Source organism: Elephas maximus, chromosome 26 (assembly GCF_024166365.1).
Source record: "Elephas maximus indicus isolate mEleMax1 chromosome 26, mEleMax1 primary haplotype, whole genome shotgun sequence".
Taxonomy (NCBI): Eukaryota; Metazoa; Chordata; class Mammalia; order Proboscidea; family Elephantidae; genus Elephas; species Elephas maximus.
Genome location: NC_064844.1, coordinates 26,866,662 through 26,885,621, shown reverse-complemented (window position 1 = coordinate 26,885,621; position 18,960 = coordinate 26,866,662). Strand labels below are relative to the sequence as shown.

The 18,960-nt window shown below is 40.2% G+C and overlaps 1 protein-coding gene across 1 annotated transcript in view; it reads left to right on the top strand.

Moving 5' to 3' along the window:
- The window catches only part of QPCT (glutaminyl-peptide cyclotransferase), a 56,035-nt gene that overhangs the window by 11,584 nt on the left and 25,491 nt on the right, over window positions 1-18,960 (top strand). Inside the window, exon 2 of the mRNA XM_049870468.1 lies at window positions 15,211-15,357. Within this exon, the coding sequence (XP_049726425.1) occupies window positions 15,211-15,357 (147 nt within the window). The remainder of the gene's footprint in view (window positions 1-15,210; window positions 15,358-18,960) is intronic.

Below are 18,960 nucleotides of genomic sequence, written 5' to 3'. Positions count from 1 at the left end.
GTTTTTTTTTAATCCATTCTGTCTCTCTGTGTCTTTATGGGTGCATTTAAGTCGTTTACATTCAGTGTGATTATCTGTAGATAGGAGTTTATTGCTGTCATTTCGTAGTGCTTTTTTTTTTTTTTTTGTGGTACTGATGTTTTCTTTATTCCTGTTACTCTCCTGTGCTGAATTCCTTGTGTTTGTGAATTCTCTTTTTGTTTCTTTCGTTTTTGTAGATTTTGTATTTACTGAAACTTTGTGTTTTTCTTCTTTATTTTGATGAGTGGATTTGTTTCATTTTTTTGTGGTTACTTTGAAATGTAACCTTATCTTCGTAAGTTGGAACCAGTCTTTTATTATTTGATATCACCTTGATTTCCTCTACATTTCAAAATTCTATACCTACACTGATTAGTCCCTCTTTTATTGTTCTGACATTATTGTCATTTTGAGATTGACATCTCTAGTTCTCGGTTGTAAAACTTTAGTTTTGTTTTATACTTGAGAGTTCATTACCTAGATTGGTATGTGGTTGATGCTGTCCTGTGTCCTAGATTCAGGTTGTTTTCTAATGTTCTTGGTTCTCTAACTGAAGGAATCCCTTTAATAATTCTTGTAAGTTTGGTTTGGTTTTTACGTATTCCCTTAATTTCTGTTTATCTGGAAATATTCCAATTTCGCTATCATATTTGAGCAAGAGTTTTGCATGATACATTATTCTTGGTTGGCAATTTTTTTTCCCAAAGGTTTATATATGTCATCCCTTTGCTTTCTTGCCTGCATGGTTTCTGTTGAGTAATCAGAGCTTAGTCTTATTGTCTCCCCTTTGTATGTGACTTTTCATTTTTCTCAAGCCATTCTCAGGATTCTTTGTCTTTGGTTTGTGCAAGCGTGATTATGATATGTCTAGGCGATTTTGGTATGTCTTTCTTTTGAGGTCTATCTTATATGGGATTCATTGAGCTTCTTGGATGGTCAGCTTTTCATCTTTCATGGTATTAGGGAAGTTTTCTTCTTTTCTATGTAGCCATAGCTTATTCATTTTCACTGCTTTACAGTATTTCCTAATATTACATTCCAGGGTGCCATTAATTATTTAACCACTGTACTGCTAATATGTATTTAGGTATTTTCAGTTTTGTGCTACTAAGAACAGTGCGACTATGGACATCTTTGGACAGGTGCCAGAGCTTCTCTAGGTTAAATACCTAGGAACCTGTTGGTGAATATTATTACTTCATTGTGGTTGTTTTAATTTGTATTTATCAAGTTCCTATGTACTTGAAAAAAAAATTTTTTTTTCTTTGTATACGTTTACTGACCATTTGGATCTCTTCTTTTTAAAAATGATATTAGGGAAGTTGTCTTTTAACAAATCTTCAACGATCCTCTCTGTGTTTTCCATTTTGTCCCTCTGTTCTGGAACTCTGATCACCTGCAAATTTTGTTCTTGATTGTATCCCACATAGTTCTTAGATTTTCTTCATTGTTTTCTCTGATTTTTCCTCAAACAAAATGGTATCCAAAGATTTGTCTTCAATTTCGCTGATCCCACCTTCCATTGTTTCAGGTTTGCTCTTAAAACCTATTGCATTGTCCATTTCTAAAATCTTGTTTATCTTTTAGATTTCTAATTGCTGTTTTTGTATGATTTCTAATTGCTTATTTATTTTAACATTCTGTTCTTGTATTATTTTCCTGAATTCTCCCATTGGTTTGTCTGCGTTTTCCTTCATGATTTTCCTAATCTTTTGGAAATCCCTGAATATAAGACTTCTGAATTCCCTATCAGGTAGTCCCAGTGCCTTTTCTTCTACTGAAAGGTCATCTTGGTGTTTTATTTTGCTCACTTACTGCAGCCATCCTGTCCTTTTTTTTTTTTTTTAAAATAGGTTTTGGCATTATCTGCTGTCTCGGAGACATTCAGGAATTATTTTCTTTGTTCATAGATTGTAGGTTTGTTTGTTTCATCCTTTTTTGTTTTATTTGATTATGTCTGGGTGGGAAGGCTGGGTGTGCTTTGTTGCTTTCTTGTCCATGGGCACGATAGTTCTCACCACCTTGTCCAGGTGGGCAGGGCCAGTTGCTTAACTATAGTGCAGCAGGGCAGGTCCAGCAGGTGTGGAGGGGTGGGAATGGGTAGTTTGCAGCATGAATTGGGGCTGGCGGGCTGGGCCTGGGGGGTGCAGCAGAGGGCAGCATCTGAGGTTTTGGAGGTCCACTGGCTGTTTTCTTACCTATTGTCCATTACTCTGTCCCAGGGCCCACCTGGTTAATGTGGACAGGATCCTTTCCTTCAGGTCGACAGTGAAAGAAATCAAGCTCACTTTTAAATGGTTGCTTTATAGAGGCTTGAAAGAGTTCTTGAGAGATTTAAGAGAAAAAATGGGAACAAAATAAATAAACCCCCAGTATCTCTTTTTGCAAACAGATACGTGAGTGAAACATAGTTAACAAATAGCAGCATTAAATGCTTGCCAAATGAATGAAACTACGATCAGCAAACAGGTCTAAAGGTGCTCATGAATATAGAGACTTCGCATATGTTGCTCTTAAACCTCCTGGACTCAACCATTTCATTAACATACTTCAATAAAGAGCACTCTCCTCTCCTGGCCTCTCGGGGAGTAAAGATGCCTCTGTGAAATCACAGACAGAAATTTCCCCATCAGTGAAGGCTATGAGAAACAACCACGCCCAATGAATTACTTGAGCCCTTTGACTAATTAAAGTTCTGTATGGAAAAGCATTTGACTTTTCCAAACTAAACAGTATGCATTCAATTTTTATGGCTCCTTATTCTCAGAACTGAATACATATAAAAAATGTAAGTGGAGATAGGAGGAAGGAGAAAGAGGAGAAAACTGGAAAGAAAGTGTGGGCTGGGCATGAGGAAAGTAACTGAGGCACAGTATTGAGTCCCATGATAAATGCAAACCACACATTATTCTAGGTTTGTTTTAGATAAAAAACATGTAGACAATTTTCTATCAGTACAAGTGTCCACAGAGTTTCTGGCACAAACAGTTAAGCATTCCACTTGACTAGTAGCCAAAAGGCTGGTGGTTCAAACTAACCCAGAAGTGCCTCAGAAGTTAGGCCTTGAGATCTGCTTCCAAAAGGTCACAGCCTTGAAAATCCTATGGAACAGTTCTACTCTGCACACATTGGGTCCTGATGAGTTGCAATCCACTCAATGGCGACCAACAACAACACAGGTATCCTCAGAGGAATGTGGCTCTGGTACAGCCTCTGCCTTGTCTTTTCATCCAGGCAGAAAGGACAGAGTCTGCTTGGCGTGGGGTGGCAAGAATCTTGCAGCTGAAAAATGTGAACCAGATATCCTGAGCCATCTTTCCCTAGGCTACTTGCATGGTGCTGGGCCACAGCAGGTTTTAATGACATAATTTGTAGAGCTGGCCCAGCTTGCAGAGTGTTTTGAGGTCCCAAAATTAAAGTGAGATAATTCCAGAAGTGCAGCCACTTCAATTCCAGTTTCCACCCCCTATGAGTGTCTCTCAGACAGCACTCAAATGAACACCTCTGTCAACCTGTAAATTCAACTCAGCCAGCGTTTACTGAACTCCTTCTGTGTGTCAGATATCACCGACATTACAAATGCAGTTGTGGAAGAGTTAGGAGCTGGAGAAAATAGTTATGTCTTTAAAAAACAAAAGCAGCCCTCTACTTAAAGGCAGAGCAGAATGGGCTTGAACACAACAATTTAGGGTCAAATCCAACTCCCTCACTTACTAGCTGTGACTAAAAAAAGATTGTTTATCTGAGAAATGGTTGTCATAGTACTTACTACCAGATGACAGGGGCTCAAAAATGGTTCATTTTGTCCTTCTCACACTACCAACACCTGGCCTAGCACTAACCTCCTTGCCCCTACCGTGAGGCCTCCATTGCTGCTTCCATAACGATCTGGGGGGTGGGGATAAGAATTCTTCCAACCTTCTAACCATAGGGAGGGATACTCCGCAGACTTTTAAAATACTGGTCCAGAAGCAGAAGCATGTGCAGTGTTGGGAAAAGCACGAGCCATTTGCCAGAGTTGACCCTGGTAGAGATTCCGAGGTAAGGCCAACCCTTCTATAAGTGGTTACTCTTTTCAAAAAGTCTGTCCCTCACCCGCCATATGACTTGAATTTTTCTTTTTCACTTTTGCTGCCATGAAGAAAAATTCTATCAGTTAAAATACTTTGCGTCCCAGCTTTATAATAGAGAAAATTTGGACACAACCTAACTATCCAACAATAAAGGAATAGTCAAATAAATGATGGAATCATAATGATTTTGCAACCATCAAATGATGCTTTTAATTAATTTATTGGCTTAAGGAAATACTCATAATATTGTATTAAGTAAAACCACAGGACATAAAATTGTATATGCAGCATGGTTTCTCATATGTAATAAATGTTCATGTGTTTATTGAAAAGTAAACAATTATATGCAGTGATTAAGAATAATGATGAATCCGTGAAACATCTCACAACATGGATGAATTTGGAGGACACTGTGCTGAGAAAAAATAATTCACAAAAGGACAAGTATCGTATGAAGCTACTATTAGAAAAAGTCAAGAAAACGTTTACACCCAGAAAGAAACATTTTTGATGGTTTCCAGGGATGGAAGGGGGAGGGAGGGAAAATCACTAACTAGAGAGTAGACACGTATTAACTTTGGTGAACGTAAAGGCAGTACACAATATGGCGGAAGTCAGCACAACTTAAACAAGCCAAGGAAAGATACTGTGAGGTACACAAGAATAAAAGGCAATGAAGATAAATACTATAACATTCACAGTCCTGTAACACCAGTAATAACAAACAATAGTCTATGAGTGGATACATAGATAGAAATGTATGCTGAATAGGCGTGGGAGTACACTCACGTGCATATATAGATTTGGCTGTGGATATTTCTACATACGTATTTGTATGTGCTGGATGTATATTCACGTATATAATAGAGCACATAGGCCGCACAGTCATTGAAACTGCCTAGACATAACCAGACACCTCAAGGGACTGAGTTACTAGGCTTGAAGGCTAAGGACCATGGTCTCGGGGGACATCTAGGTCAATTTGCATAACGTAGTTCATAAAGAAAACATTCTACACCCTACTTTGGTGAGTAGCATCTGGGGTCTTAAAAGCTAGCGAGTGGCCATCGAAGATAGAACTATTGGTCTCTTTCTGTCTGGAGTAAAGGAGAATGAAGAAAACCAAAGACTCAAGGAAACAATTGGCCCAATTTATAGATGAGGAAATTGAAACCCAGAGAAGTTACAGAACTTAGCCATGATTACAGGATCAAATTGCAGAACCAGGATTTTACTCTACCATGAGCTTTCCTTTCCTCCTCTACTTTCTTCTCTAAGGTTCGTGAGTCCTAGCAGATGGTACAGAGAACAGTGCCCAGGTAGCACAGGAGCATGGGGCTGGTGGGCAGGGATAGAGGGTCAGAAGTGTTTATTTTGCCCTTTCTGGGCCATGGTGGACCCTAAATGGATTTTCAAAATAGGTAGTTTGGTTTTGGTATCTTGTTTTGTTTACACCATATTCTCCTTTTTCCCTGCTCTCTTTTGTGCTACTTAAAAGTTATCGATACTTTGGGGGTTGATCCATATTCTAAAATTACTTGTCCTCCTTCCTGCTCTTTTTCCCCCATCCCAGTCCTTTAGTACAATGCTGTCAACCAGCTGTTGGAAGGAATCTCATTAAATCAATTCTCCGTGAGGTGCAAGTGACTGGCCGTTTTCGATAAGGCTAAATCTGGTATATAACTAAGGCATATAGCAGGTAGGGAGCGTGCTCTGGATACCGCTTGAGGGGGGTTGCCAATGAGCAGTTTCAATTGGCCATCACAGTTTCTATAACCAGCTGTGATAGATCATTCAACAGTTTAACACTAATGGCCCTAGGCGATATTTTCTGTAGATAGGCCCCTGCATATATTTTTTAAAAAGGAAGTTATTAGCTCCAATAAATTAAAAAGTATGGCTTCTATTGAAGTCACCCAATTATAAAGTTAACATGTGCTTTTATTTTATTACAGGGTCACTATGAGTCGAAATCGACTCAACGGCAACAGGTTTGGTTTTTATTTTAGAAGACTTGGAAACTATAGAAAAGTATACTAAAAAGAAAACTAATGTCACCCATAATCCCACCATTCAGAAATAATTGCTTAAATTCTAGTAAAAAGACCAAGATTAATGGTCTGACTGAGACTGGAGGGACCCTGATGATCATGGTCCTCAGACTCGTTGATAGCCCAAGGTTGGAACCATTCCTGAAACCAACTCTGCAGACAGGGATTGGCCTGGACTATAAGATAGACAATGATGCTGGTGAGGAGTGAACTTCGTGGCTCAAGTAGACACATGAGACTATGTGGGCGACTCCTGTCTGGTGGCGAGATGGGGAGGGACGGGGTACAGGAGCTGGTTGAATGGACACGGGGGAATACAGGGTGGAAAGGAGGAGTGTGCTGTCTCATTAAGGGGAGAGCAGCTGAGAGTGCACAGCGAGGTGTGTATGGCTTTTTGTATGAGAGACTGACTTGATGTGTAAACTTTCACCTAAAGCACAATAAATAAATTAAAAAAAAAAGAAATAATTGTTAACATTTTGGTATTTTTATTTTTAGTTTTTTTCCTCTGTCTCTGTATACACACACGTATGCACATATACATCCATATGTGTACGTATTTACATTTATAGCTATAGAGTTGGGTAATAATTATACCAATCTCATAGATTTTTATGAGAATTAAATGAGCTAATTCATGTAAAGCACTTGGCACAGTGCCTGGCACATAGTAAAGTTTCAATAAGGCTAATTATTTATTTATGTATTTATTTTTATTGTACTTTAAGTGAAGGTTTACAGAGCAAATTAGTTTCTTATTCAATAATTTATGCACAAACTGTTCCATGACATTGGTTGCAATACCTGCAATGAGTCAGCACTCTCCCCATTACCACCCTGATTCCCCATTTTCATTCCTCTGATTTTCCTGTCCCTTCCTTTCTTCTCGTCTTTGCTTTTGGGCATATGTTGTCCTTTTGGTGTCATGTAGATGATTGTTCTAAGGAGCTCTTTCCTTGCATGCGTTACTGTTTATTTATAGACCTGTCAATTATTTGGCTGAAAGGTGATCTCTGGGAATGGCTTCACTCCAATTGGAAGGGTGTCTAAGAATTATAGTCTTGGGAGTAACTCCACTCACTCTCAGACCAGTAAATCGGGTCTTTTTTATAAATTTGAATTTTGTTCTAGATTTTTTTCCCACTCTAACTGGGACGTTCTATTGTGATCCTAGTCAGAGCAGTGAGTAGTGGTAGCTGGGCACCATCTAGTTCCTCTGGTCTCATGCTGGTGGAGCTGTGGTTCCTGTGGTCCATTAATCCTTTGGACTAATTGTTTCCTTGAGTCTTTGGTTTTCTTCACTCTTCTTTGCTCCTGACAGAAGGAGAGCAATAGTTGTATTTTAGATGGACACTCACAAGCTTTTAATACCTCAGACGCTACTCAGTGTGTGCAGAGTAGAACTTCTCCATAGGATTTTTCAAGGCTGTGACCTTTTGAAAGTGGATCTCCAGGCCTGCCTTCCCAGGTGCCACTGGGTGGGTTCGACCCACCAGCCTTTCAGCTAGTAGTCGAGTTGAATGCTTAATCTTTGTGCCACCCAGGTACTTTGTTGACATTTGTACTGATAGAAAATTGTCTATGTATCTTTTATCTAAAATAAACCTAGAATAACGTGTTGTTTGCATTTATCGTGGGACTCAATACTGTGTCTCAGTTACTTTCTTCATTGCTGGCCCACACTTTCTTTCCAGTTTTCTCCTTCCTCTTGTCTCCACGTAGATTTTTTTTTTTTTAAATATGTATTGAGTTCTGAGAGTAAGGTGCCATAAAAATCAAATGCATGCTCTTTAGGATGGAAAAGTCAAATGCTTTTCCATAAAAAAAAAAAACAGGACTTTAATTAGATGAAGGGCTCAAGTAATTCACTGGGTGTGGTTGTTTCTCACAACCTCCACTGACGGGGAAGCTTCTGTCTGTGATTTCACATGCGGGACCTTTACTCCCTGAGAGGCCAGGAGAGGACAGTGCTCTTTACTGAAGTATGTTAATGAAATGGTTGAGTCCAGGAGGTTTAGAAGCAACATGTGCCAAGCCTCTACATTCATGAGCATCTATAGGCCTGTTTGCTGAATGTAGTTTTATTCATTCAACAAGCATTTAATGCTGCTATTTGTTAACTATGTTTTATCCACATACGTGTTTGCAGCTAGAGATAAAAAAAAAAAAAAAGAGATACTGGGGGTTTATTTATTTTGATCCGATTTTTTTCTCTCAAATCTCTTAAGAACTCTTTCAAGCCTCTATATAAAAAGCACCCATTTAAAAGTGAACTTGATTTCCTTTCACTGTGAACACAAAGTGAAGGGCCCAGGCGGGCCCTGGGACAGAGTAATGGACAGTAAGTAGGAAAGGAGCCAGTGGTAGAGCAGCCTTCATCACAACAGTTCTTTATTGTCACAGTGACCATCCTGGGCTCACCCATCTCTAAGCCATCCCAAGCACTGAGTATCAAAAATAACAAAGCCCATAGACATTGAACCACAGCACTCCCTGTCTCTTTGCATGTAGCTGTGTATTCAGCTGGTTTGGTACTTACTGATGGCAAAAACGCCCATTTTACCTTAATCATTGTGTAAACACAGCCTTATGAAGATAGTTTAGAAAGGTCATTCATCTGTTGATTCCTTCTGTGATTAATTCACCTAGTTTTTACTCAGTGCTCAATATGAGCTGGGCGCTGTATGGTGCTGGGAAGAGAGTGGTAAGTAGGACAGGTTGTCCTGCCCTCACGGTGCTTACATTGTGTATGGAATACAGACATTAAACAAATACACACTTAATTACAATTGTGTACAATGAAGGAAAAGAACTCTGTGGTTGGGATTATATAAAAAAAAAAAAACAGTTGCCGTTGAGTTGACGGGGACTCCTGGGCACCCCACGTGGGTCAGAGTAGAACTGTGCTCCATAGCGTTTCCAGTGGCTGATTTTTTGGAAGTAGATCACGAGGACTCTCTTCTGAGGTGCTCCTGGGTGGACTTGAACCTCCAACCTTTTGGTTAACAATCGAGGACGTTAACATAGCCCAAAGAGTCAGGAAAGGTTTTCTGAGGAAGCGTCCTCCAAGCCGTTGCTTGAGGGTGAGCAAGAGGTAGCTAGGTGAAGATGAAAGGGAAACAAGACAGAGGGTGACACAGGTGCCAGGGGGCAAAGCCTCAGGCTTCGGGGTCTGGAAGGGTGCCAGGGTTGCTGAAGCGTGGTGAACCAGAACAAGCAGCACTACGTGTGGCTTCTTGTGAGGCCTTGGGAGAATCCCGACCGGCTGTTGTAGGCAGGGTTAGGTAATAATAACCATGTGCCTCTTTTGACATTTTTCCTGGACTTTTATCTTTTCTCTTCTCATATTTCTATTTTGTCTTTTGGCTTCAGCTTTCTTCTCAAAGTGCTATTTGATAGCTAGCATGAGGACTTAGATCCTAGATCCAAGTTTAAAAAGGGTTTAAAGGCTGCAGTGACACATTTATTCAGAAAATACATTTAAAAATTTATTACCAGTAAACAAACGCAATCCTTAAGATGTTCACACACAGCGTCAACATCCCAGTTAATTGAACTAAGAATGTGGTTAGTGCTTCTGTTCTGCGTTTTAGTTCCTTGCGCAGTGCCCGTGGTCTTAAAAGCTTGCAAGCGGTCATCCAAGGCACAACAATTGGCCTATATTTGCCTGAAGCAACAGACAAAGAAGGGTCAGGAATGAGGAGGAGATAGAATGTGCGGCTAATTGCCTCCATGAGTAATGGCCACCTTCGCCATGTGATCAGAACTTAATGGTGCCCAGGTACCATTACTGAATATTTTGATCAAGGATTCTATAGAGGAAACTTGATCAAAAAGGTGAAAATGCGGAACAAAATTTCAAATTCTTGTGGACTCCAGACTTTCTGGATTTATGGAGGCTGAACGAACCCTGAAACTATTGCCCTGAGATAATCTTTAAACCTTAAACCAAAAATATTCCCTGAAGTCTTCTTAAAACCAAACAATAAACAATAGCTCAGCTTAACTAGTGAAAAATGGCTGCCTTGAGCATTATGGTCTTTTAACAACTGTCTATGTGGGATGAAATTGACAACAGCAACTCAAAAGAATTGAAAAGGGGTGCTGAGTTTATGTTAATGGGGGAGGAACAACTCAGAAAAGGATGCCAAGAATGGTTGCATACCTCAAAGAATGTAATCAATGTCACTGAATTGTACATGTAGAAACTGTTGAATTCGTGTATATTTTCTTGTGTATATTCTCAACAACAGCAGCAAAATTAAAAAAAAAAAAATCAACTGGCAGTATTTGAATGGGGCAGTGAGGCAGAGTAGAACTAGTGCTAGATCAGGGCCCACTCTCCTATGACCTTGGGGAAAAGGAGTTGGTCTTTATAGACCTCAGTTTCCACTGAAACAAATCAAGGATATTGGATGTGATCCTCTCTCGTGGCCTTTGCAGCAATAAAAATCTGTACCCTGTTAGTATAAGCTAATGTGGTCCCTGAGTGGCACAAAAGGTTTGTACTGGACTACTAACTTAAAGATTGGCAGTTTGAACCTGCCCAGTGACTCTGAGGGAGAAAGAGCTGGTGACCTGCTTCCAGAAAAATTGCAGCTAAGATAACCCTATGGAGCAGTTCTACTCTGTAATACATGTGGTCACTGTCACCCTGCATTGGCATATGCTAAATGGCAATGGCCTTGTGTTTGATGGAGTCCCTGGGTGGTGCAAACAGTTAATGTCCTTGGCTGCTGACTGAGAGGCTAGAGGTTCAAGTCCACCCAGAGATGCCTTGGAAGAAAGGCTTGGTGATCTACTTCTGAAAAATCAGCCATTGAAAACCCTGGGGAGCACAGTTCTACTCTGACACACATGGGGTCACCGTGAGTCAGAATTGTCTAAATAGCAACAGTTTTTTTTTTTTTTAAAGTATTTGATAGAAGAGAATAGAACTAACACTTAGTGAGTGTTTACTGTGGCACTTTACATATATTAGCTCAATTAATTATAATTACCTCCATTTTACAGATGAGAAAATTGAGCCTTAATGAGCTTAATAACTTGGCCAGGGTTACAGCTGCTACGTGGGAGGTGCTGAGCTGAGAGGCATCTGAGTCTATCTGATCCCACAAACCATGTAATAATACTGGAGAGTAACAGAACCATCTCAAAATATATATAAAAAAAAATATAGATAAGCATAAATAATTATGCAATAAGTATACTCCAATTCCATAGTTTCTCACCAGTCACATAGAGTGAAAATACTCGCATGATTGCTTAAACGTATTCAGCTAACTGTGGTGCTGACAAATAGCCAAGTCTCCACCAATTTGTTTTGCATTTAGGAGAACTCAATATTCTTATATAACCCTTATCACTCACCTCAGGGAAGAAATCATCTGATCAACCACTCACCTTTGGGGAGGAGTAACATATTGCATCATTGAGTGTCTGATAAACCTGTAATGAATGAATGATTCATTATCATCACTAGTGTCTGAACAGAATACAGCATGTGTAAAGCAAAATCCAATAACCAAATTTGAATGTTATGTTTGTTTTGCCTTTTAAGCAGAGTTTGCTCTAATATATGTGTACTTAAGAGTGTGAGTATTAATAGAATATTAAAATGATTTTAACTTAAGACAAAAAATTTACTAGTTAGTGGATTGTAGTCATCAAACTTGGACTGCAAAGAACTGCAACAGTTGTCTAGATTAGTGCTGTCCGATGGAAATATATAATGAGAATCACATACGTAAGGTGTAGCACATGGTTTGCTAACCTAAAGGAGCCCTGGTGGTGCACTGGCTAATCGCTTTGCTGCTAATTGAAAGGTTGGTGGTTTGAACCCACCAGCTGCTCCACAGGAGAAAGATGTGGCAGCCTGCTTCCACAAAGGCTTACAGCCTTGGAAATCCTATGAGGCAGTTCTACTGTGTCCTACAGGGTTGCTGTGAGTCATAATCAACTCGATGGCAAGGAGTTTTCAGGTTTTTACTAACTGAAAAGTTGAGAGTTTGAACCTACCGAGCAGCATTGCAGACGAAAGACCTGGAGATCTGCTTCTGTTAAGATTATAGCCAAGAAAACCCTATGGGGAAGTTCTACTCTGTAACATGTGGGATTACCATGAGTTGGAATTGACTCGATAGCAACAGGTTTTCATTAAAAAGGTAAAAGCAATTAATTTCAATAATATATTTTATTTTACCCAGTATATCCAAAAATTATCATATCAACATGTATGTAATCACTATAAAAATTATATTTTATGGCTTTTTTTTTCCTACTGAGTCTTTAAATCCAGTGTATATATTGCACTGACAGCATATTTCAATTCAGAGTAGCCACATTTCAAGTGCTCGATAGCCACATGCGGCTTACCCTGTTGCCGTGGAGTCAATTTCAACTCATAGTGACTGTATAGGACAGAGTAGAACTGCTGCATAGGGTTTCCAAGGAAGGTCCGGTGGATTTGAACTGCCAACCTTTTAGTTAGCAGCCATAGCTCTTAAGCACTATACCAGCAGTGTTTCCCACATGTGACTGGCGGCTACCATATTTGACACTGCAGATCTAGATCAAAGAGTGTTTATGGCGGAGTGAAAAGTTAAGGGGCCTGCCCAAGGTCACACAACTTATACAGGTAGTCCCTGACTTACGACATATTCGAGTTACAGTGAACTACAATTACAACCCTCTGCATGGGGGTGAAGTTGATGCCTGGCTTCAAGGCATTTAAAGACAGAATCACACTGCTGCTTAGAGGAAATGCTGCTGGATTTAAATTAAAACCTTTTTTTGTTTATTGTTCTGAAAACCCCCGAGCATTCAAAAATATTGACAAAAATAAGCTGCTAGTGTACTACAGAAGTAACTTCAAGGCCTGAATGATGATTGTGTTATTCGAAGACTGGTTTTTAAATTGTTTCACCCCAGAAGTCCATGCCTTCTGCTTTGAAAAGAGCATGCTTTCAAGATTCTGCTTCTACTGAATAATGCCCAGGACATCCTCCTCGAGTAGATGATCTAGACCAAGATGTGAAAATGGTGTGATTCAGCCTGTGGAGCAAGGTGCACCCACCATCTTCAAGGCAGACTACCTACGGACTACGTTTACGCAGGCAATAGCTGCAACAGATGGAGATACAGTAACTTTACATGATTTCTGGAAGAATTATAATCTTCTTCAGAGTATCCAGAATATTGCATCTTCCTGGGTGGAAGTACCGGGAAAATGTATGCAGGGGATTTGGAAAAAATTGCTGAGTTGTGTGAACATGCTCCAAGCATTTGATCAGAGTAATATGATGAAAGAGACGAGTGGAAAGATCACCCATATGGCAAGAATGCTGAATTTAGAACTTGGTATTGTTGACGTGGATCAAGCAGAAGGGAAATTGACAGATCAAGACTTAATGGATTTTGAAGAAGGAAGAAATGCTGAAGAAGAAAGAAATAATCAGGAAGAAGAAGAAGAGAAATTGTTAGAACAAATTTCAGTGAAAGGATTAACTAAAGTTTTTTCTAAGCTAAATCAGGAGCTTCAGTTGCTTAAAAACATGGACCCAAATGCTGATGGCTTTGCTAAAGTGGATAGGCGGATTCAGGAAGCAGTGAGATGTTACCATGAAAGATATGAAGAAAAAAAGAAAAGGACCGCAGACAACTCTCACTAATTTTCTGACTGGAAACACTATCCGCATTCCCAGGGATAATACAGACTATTCAGAACCTTCCACAAGTGGAGTTGTTATGTCAACTGACAAAATGCCAATGTTGTCCAACTCTTCTTCACCATCGGAGTAAATTTTTATGATTTGTGTATTTTTTTAATGTATGCATTAAAATACATCTGTAAGTTTGTATGTAGTGTTTCCAATCTGCAAAGACAAATAAAGATCGAATTTATAACGATGCTGATGATAAAAGGCAATAATAATGAAAATAAAAGGCAAGGTCGTGGAAGCTCCATAGACACATCCAAACTCCTTGAGGGACTGAATTGCTGGGCTGAGGGCTGTGGGGACCATGGTCTTAGGGAACATCTCGCTCAATTGGCATAACATAGTTTATAATGAAAATGTTCTACATTCTACTTTGGTGAGTAGCATCTGGGGTCTTAAAAGCTTGTAAGCAGCCATCTAAGATACTCCACTGATCTCATTCCTTTGGGAGCAAGGGAGAATGAAGAAAACCAAAGACACAAGGGGAAGATTAGACCAAAGGCCACAACTACCACAGCCTCCACCAGAGTGAGTCTAGCACAACTAGATGGTGCCCAGCTACGACCACTGACTGCTCTGACAGGGGTCACAATAGAGGGTACTGGACAGAGCTGGAGGAAAATGTACAACAAAATTCTAACTGACACACACACACAAAAGACCAGACTTACTGGTCTGACAAAGACTGGAAAAACCCGGATAGTATGGCCCCCAGACACCCTTTTAGCTCAGCAATGAAGTCACTCCTGAGGTTCACCATTCAGCCAAAGATTAGACCAGCACATAAAACAAAAGGAGACTAAAGGGGCACATGCCCCAGGGGCAAGAACAAGAAGGCAGGAGGGGACAGGAAAGCTGGTAGTAGGGAACCCAAGGTTGAGAAGGACTGAGTATTGACACAAGTAGTAAAAGTTAGGTATTAATTCTCAGGAAACCCTGGTGGGGTAGTGGTTAAGTGCTATGGCTGCTAACCAAAAGGTCAGCAGTTCAAATCCACCAGGCACTCCTTGGAAACTCTATGGAGCAGTTTTACTCTGTCCTAAAGGGTTGCTATGAGTCGGAATCGACTCAACAGCAGTGGGTTTGGTTTTTTTTTTTTTTGGTTATTAATTCTCAGGTTTGTTGATTTTTAAGCCATTATGTTAATTTTGATTTTAAAATAGACGACCAGTTTCTTAATGTAAGGGGCTAATTTAAAGCTAAGTAGCTTAGTTCACTTCCTGTGACGTAAAAGTTATCCTTTAATTTTGAGGTTCAAAGCGAAGTTTTTGCAATTGCAAATGTCTCAGAATAAGCCTTAAACATATTATGAAATTATAGACTTAAACAATTTTATTTAATCCTCAGAATTATCACCAACCAGCCATTTTGAATTCATCTTCTCTCCGGCAAGTGGCAGAAGGCACCAATATTTCTGAAATGTGGCAAAATGACTTACGACCGCTGCTGATAGAGAGGTATCCAGGATCCCCAGGAAGCTATACTGCTCGCCAGGTAAGAACACAGCACACAAACCTAAAGGTTGTTAGATACTTTCTTTCATATGACAGGTAATGTTATGACCGAAGGAAGCTCTGAGTTGTCTGATATTCAGATGTGTTATCTAGTTTTATTATTCACCAAAAGGAACAGTCCAGAAACCCAAACAACTGAGAGAAAATGCCTGTTCTGAATTTAGTGATACATGGTGATCTAAATCAGTTTGTGTGAACCTGGGTCTGGGGAACAACATCAGATAGGGAACTAAGTTCTTAACTCCTGACCATTCAGTGACACTCCTCCAGGCTCCCAATCAAGTTTTCTTGAACCCCAAACATCCGACATCAACAGTCTTAGGCAGTCTTTGCTTGACAGTTCTGAGCCATGGTCACTGCTCTGATTATCAGAACTTCATTCCCCTTAAAACTGAAAACCAAAACTGTTGCTGTTGAATCAAGTTCAAACTCATAGTGACCCTATAAGATAGAGTAGAGAACTTCCCCATAGGGTTTCCAAGGCTATAATCTTCACGGAAGCAGACTGCCATGTCTTTCTCTCACAGAGCAGCTGGTGGATTTGAACCACTGACCTTTTGTTTAGCAGCTGAGCACTTTAACCACTGTGCTACCAGTGCTCCTTTCATTCCCTTTAGGGAAACTGTTCTCCCTGGAGGGAGAGTTATAGTCAGTGAGAAGCTGCTTTCTCTAGAGCAGTGCCTTGCAAACTTTTGACTCTGACCCACAATAAAAACATATTTTACATTTTATATACACAAGCTGTGTAGTTACAGTTAACTGACACAAAAGTTTCATGAAAAATATTCACCCTTATTATCCAAAATCCTATGGGACCGTTTATGCTGTCCTACAGAGTCGCTGTGAGTCAGAATTGACTCAATGACAGTGGGTTTGTTTGGGTTTATCTGCAATTCACTGTGATACTGTTAATTGTTTTACTAGTTTTTAAAAACTGCTGGTCATGACCCACTAAACTGATATCCAGACTCACTGATTGTACCACTGCAGTTTGAAAGATGCTGCTGGAAATGGTGGAATAAGTCATAAGCTGGGCCAAAAACCATTGCTTTTGAGTCCACTCCAACTCACAGCGATCCTGTAGGACAGAGTAGAACTGCCCCGTAGGGTTTCCAAAGAGTAGCTGGTGGATTCGAACTGCTCACCTTTTGGCTAGCAGCCTGAGCTCTTAACTACTGTGTCACCAGGTCTCCAAAGCTGGGCTAAGCCCTGAAAATTTCTTTGCCTAACTCCTTGGGCAAAAGAACTTGGCACCCACTGCTGTGCCGGAGCATCGCTCCTGCCCCTCCAATCTAGCCTAATAGTCAACCATTGTATCTGTTGCCCCATTAGCCTCTTATCCAGTTGTTATGGATTGAATTGTGTTCTCCCCAAATATGTATTGAACATGTATGCTGCTTTACCTGCAGAGGTGCAAACAGTTAAGGTCTGGACTACCAACAGAAAGGTTGGTGGTTTGGAAGAGGGGACAATCTGCTTCTGAAAGGTCACGGGCTTGAAAACCCTATGGAATGCAGTTCTACTCTGCAACACACTGGGGCTGTGATCCTGTGTGGATATAGGGTTTTTGTTATGTTAATGAAGCCCTACCAGAGTAGGGTGGGTCCTAAACCTAATCACTTCTGAGTTATTAAAAGAGCATAAATGACAACACACAGGGAGAAGACACAATGTGAAGACAGACACATACAGCACAGGCATCTACAAGCCCAGGAACTACAAGGGCCGCCAACTACTAGAAGGAGAAATGGAGTCTCTGTGTAATGCACACGGTTAATGTGCTTGGCTGCTAACTGAAAGATTGGAGGTTTGAGTCCATCCAGAGGTGCCTTGAAAGACATGGCTGGCGATATGCTTTTGAAAAATCAGCCATTAAAAACCCTATTCAGCACAGTTTTACTCTGACATACATGGGGTCACCATGAGTTGGAGCTGACTTGACAGCAACTAGTTGGTTGATTGGTTAGAAGCTGAAATAGACAAAGACAGACCACACACTAGGGCCACACCCTGAATTCAGACTACTAACCTCCTTAACTGTGAGAAAATAAATTTTGGTTCTTTACAGCCACTACTCGTGGTATTTTTATTAGGGCAGCAGAAACACATTCCTATCCCACACTCCTGATTCTCCTAAGGAATTAGATGGCGGAGACCCAAACAGCACCTTCAGGCCGAGTGAGGAATGACAGTAATGGAGGCTGGCTTTCACTCAGCACCTCTCCAGTCAGGCACTTTACCAAGCACTTTGCATAGGTCATCTCATTCGGTCTCCACAACAATCCCACCATGTGGATACTCTTACTCCCCGAATTTCCCAGATTAAAATGGACCTGAAGTTTAGGTATATGAATTATCTTGTCAAGGGTACACAGCTAGTAGTGATTTGGACCCAAATTAGCTTGACTTCTCCATCCTTCCTCTGGAGAGGTCTGGCTGAGCGGGGCAGCCCTGTGGTATGCACACACAACGTCTCCAGCTCTGCTTCTTCTCATGCCCAAGTTGGAGAGCAAGGTGCATGCTGTTTGCTCCAACAATATTCACTGGGCCTCATCTCCCAACCATTTTCTTGAAAGAAGCTGACTTAATGGGGCTTTCCGAAATCATCAGTTCCCTATTAGAAGAAATCTAGGTTTGTAATGCTCACTCAAACCAACCTTTTTCATTTCCTCATCCTGTTTGCTCAGAAGGTTGTCTGTACTCTAAAACAAAATCATTGTTAATTTTTTGAGAACTGTCCTCTAAGCTATGGAAGATAAAGGGCTTCTTTTTTTGAAGATGAGGCAGATGACACTGAGTCATTATAAAATATCACTATGAAATATCTATGCATACTTTGGGCCTGACGTTCCTCACCTGCCAGCTAATGTCATTTTGATCTTTATTTAGCTTCAATAAAATATATGGCATAAATAATACACCTAGGTGCCATCGTGATTTTAAAAAATTATGTATACATTTAAAAGTGTTACTGAATTCATAATAACATTTTCCACTATGATGTGGGGGTGGAGGCAAGCAAGAAATTACCTGACAGTATTTTGAGGTACCTTTTGGAAATGGCTGCTGCGTTGCGTATGCGTGGTCTGGCTGGCTGATGTAGCCGTCGTCCCAACAGGTACCTGTGTTGGAAACCTCATACCGTCCCTGTAAGACATTCACTTAGGAGATTCAATCTGGAAACTTTTTGGGAAGAAAATCATTGCTAATTTTTAGAGAGCTGTCCCCTAAGCTATGAAAGATAAGGTAGACGACACTGAGTTATTACCAGGGAACTACACGAATGGCCTTAATTTGACTAGAATTAATACCTAATCAAAATAGTAGAAAACATTTTCTCGTGAGGCCTTTTTGAGTGCTAGATCAGATGTTTTATAATTTATAGTCTTATGGTCTTCACTAGAGAAGACCCTAAAATCTAAAAAGGTGTGGACTTAGTATAAAATTGGTTAGTGAGTTAACTTCTGCAGTTATCAATAAAGATGTGCATGACTCCGAACTCTCTTTCAGAGAAAGATAATATTTTGGAGAAACAGTGCTTCATAGTCTGCCTTTTTATTGTCTCTGATCAATGAGTCCAAAG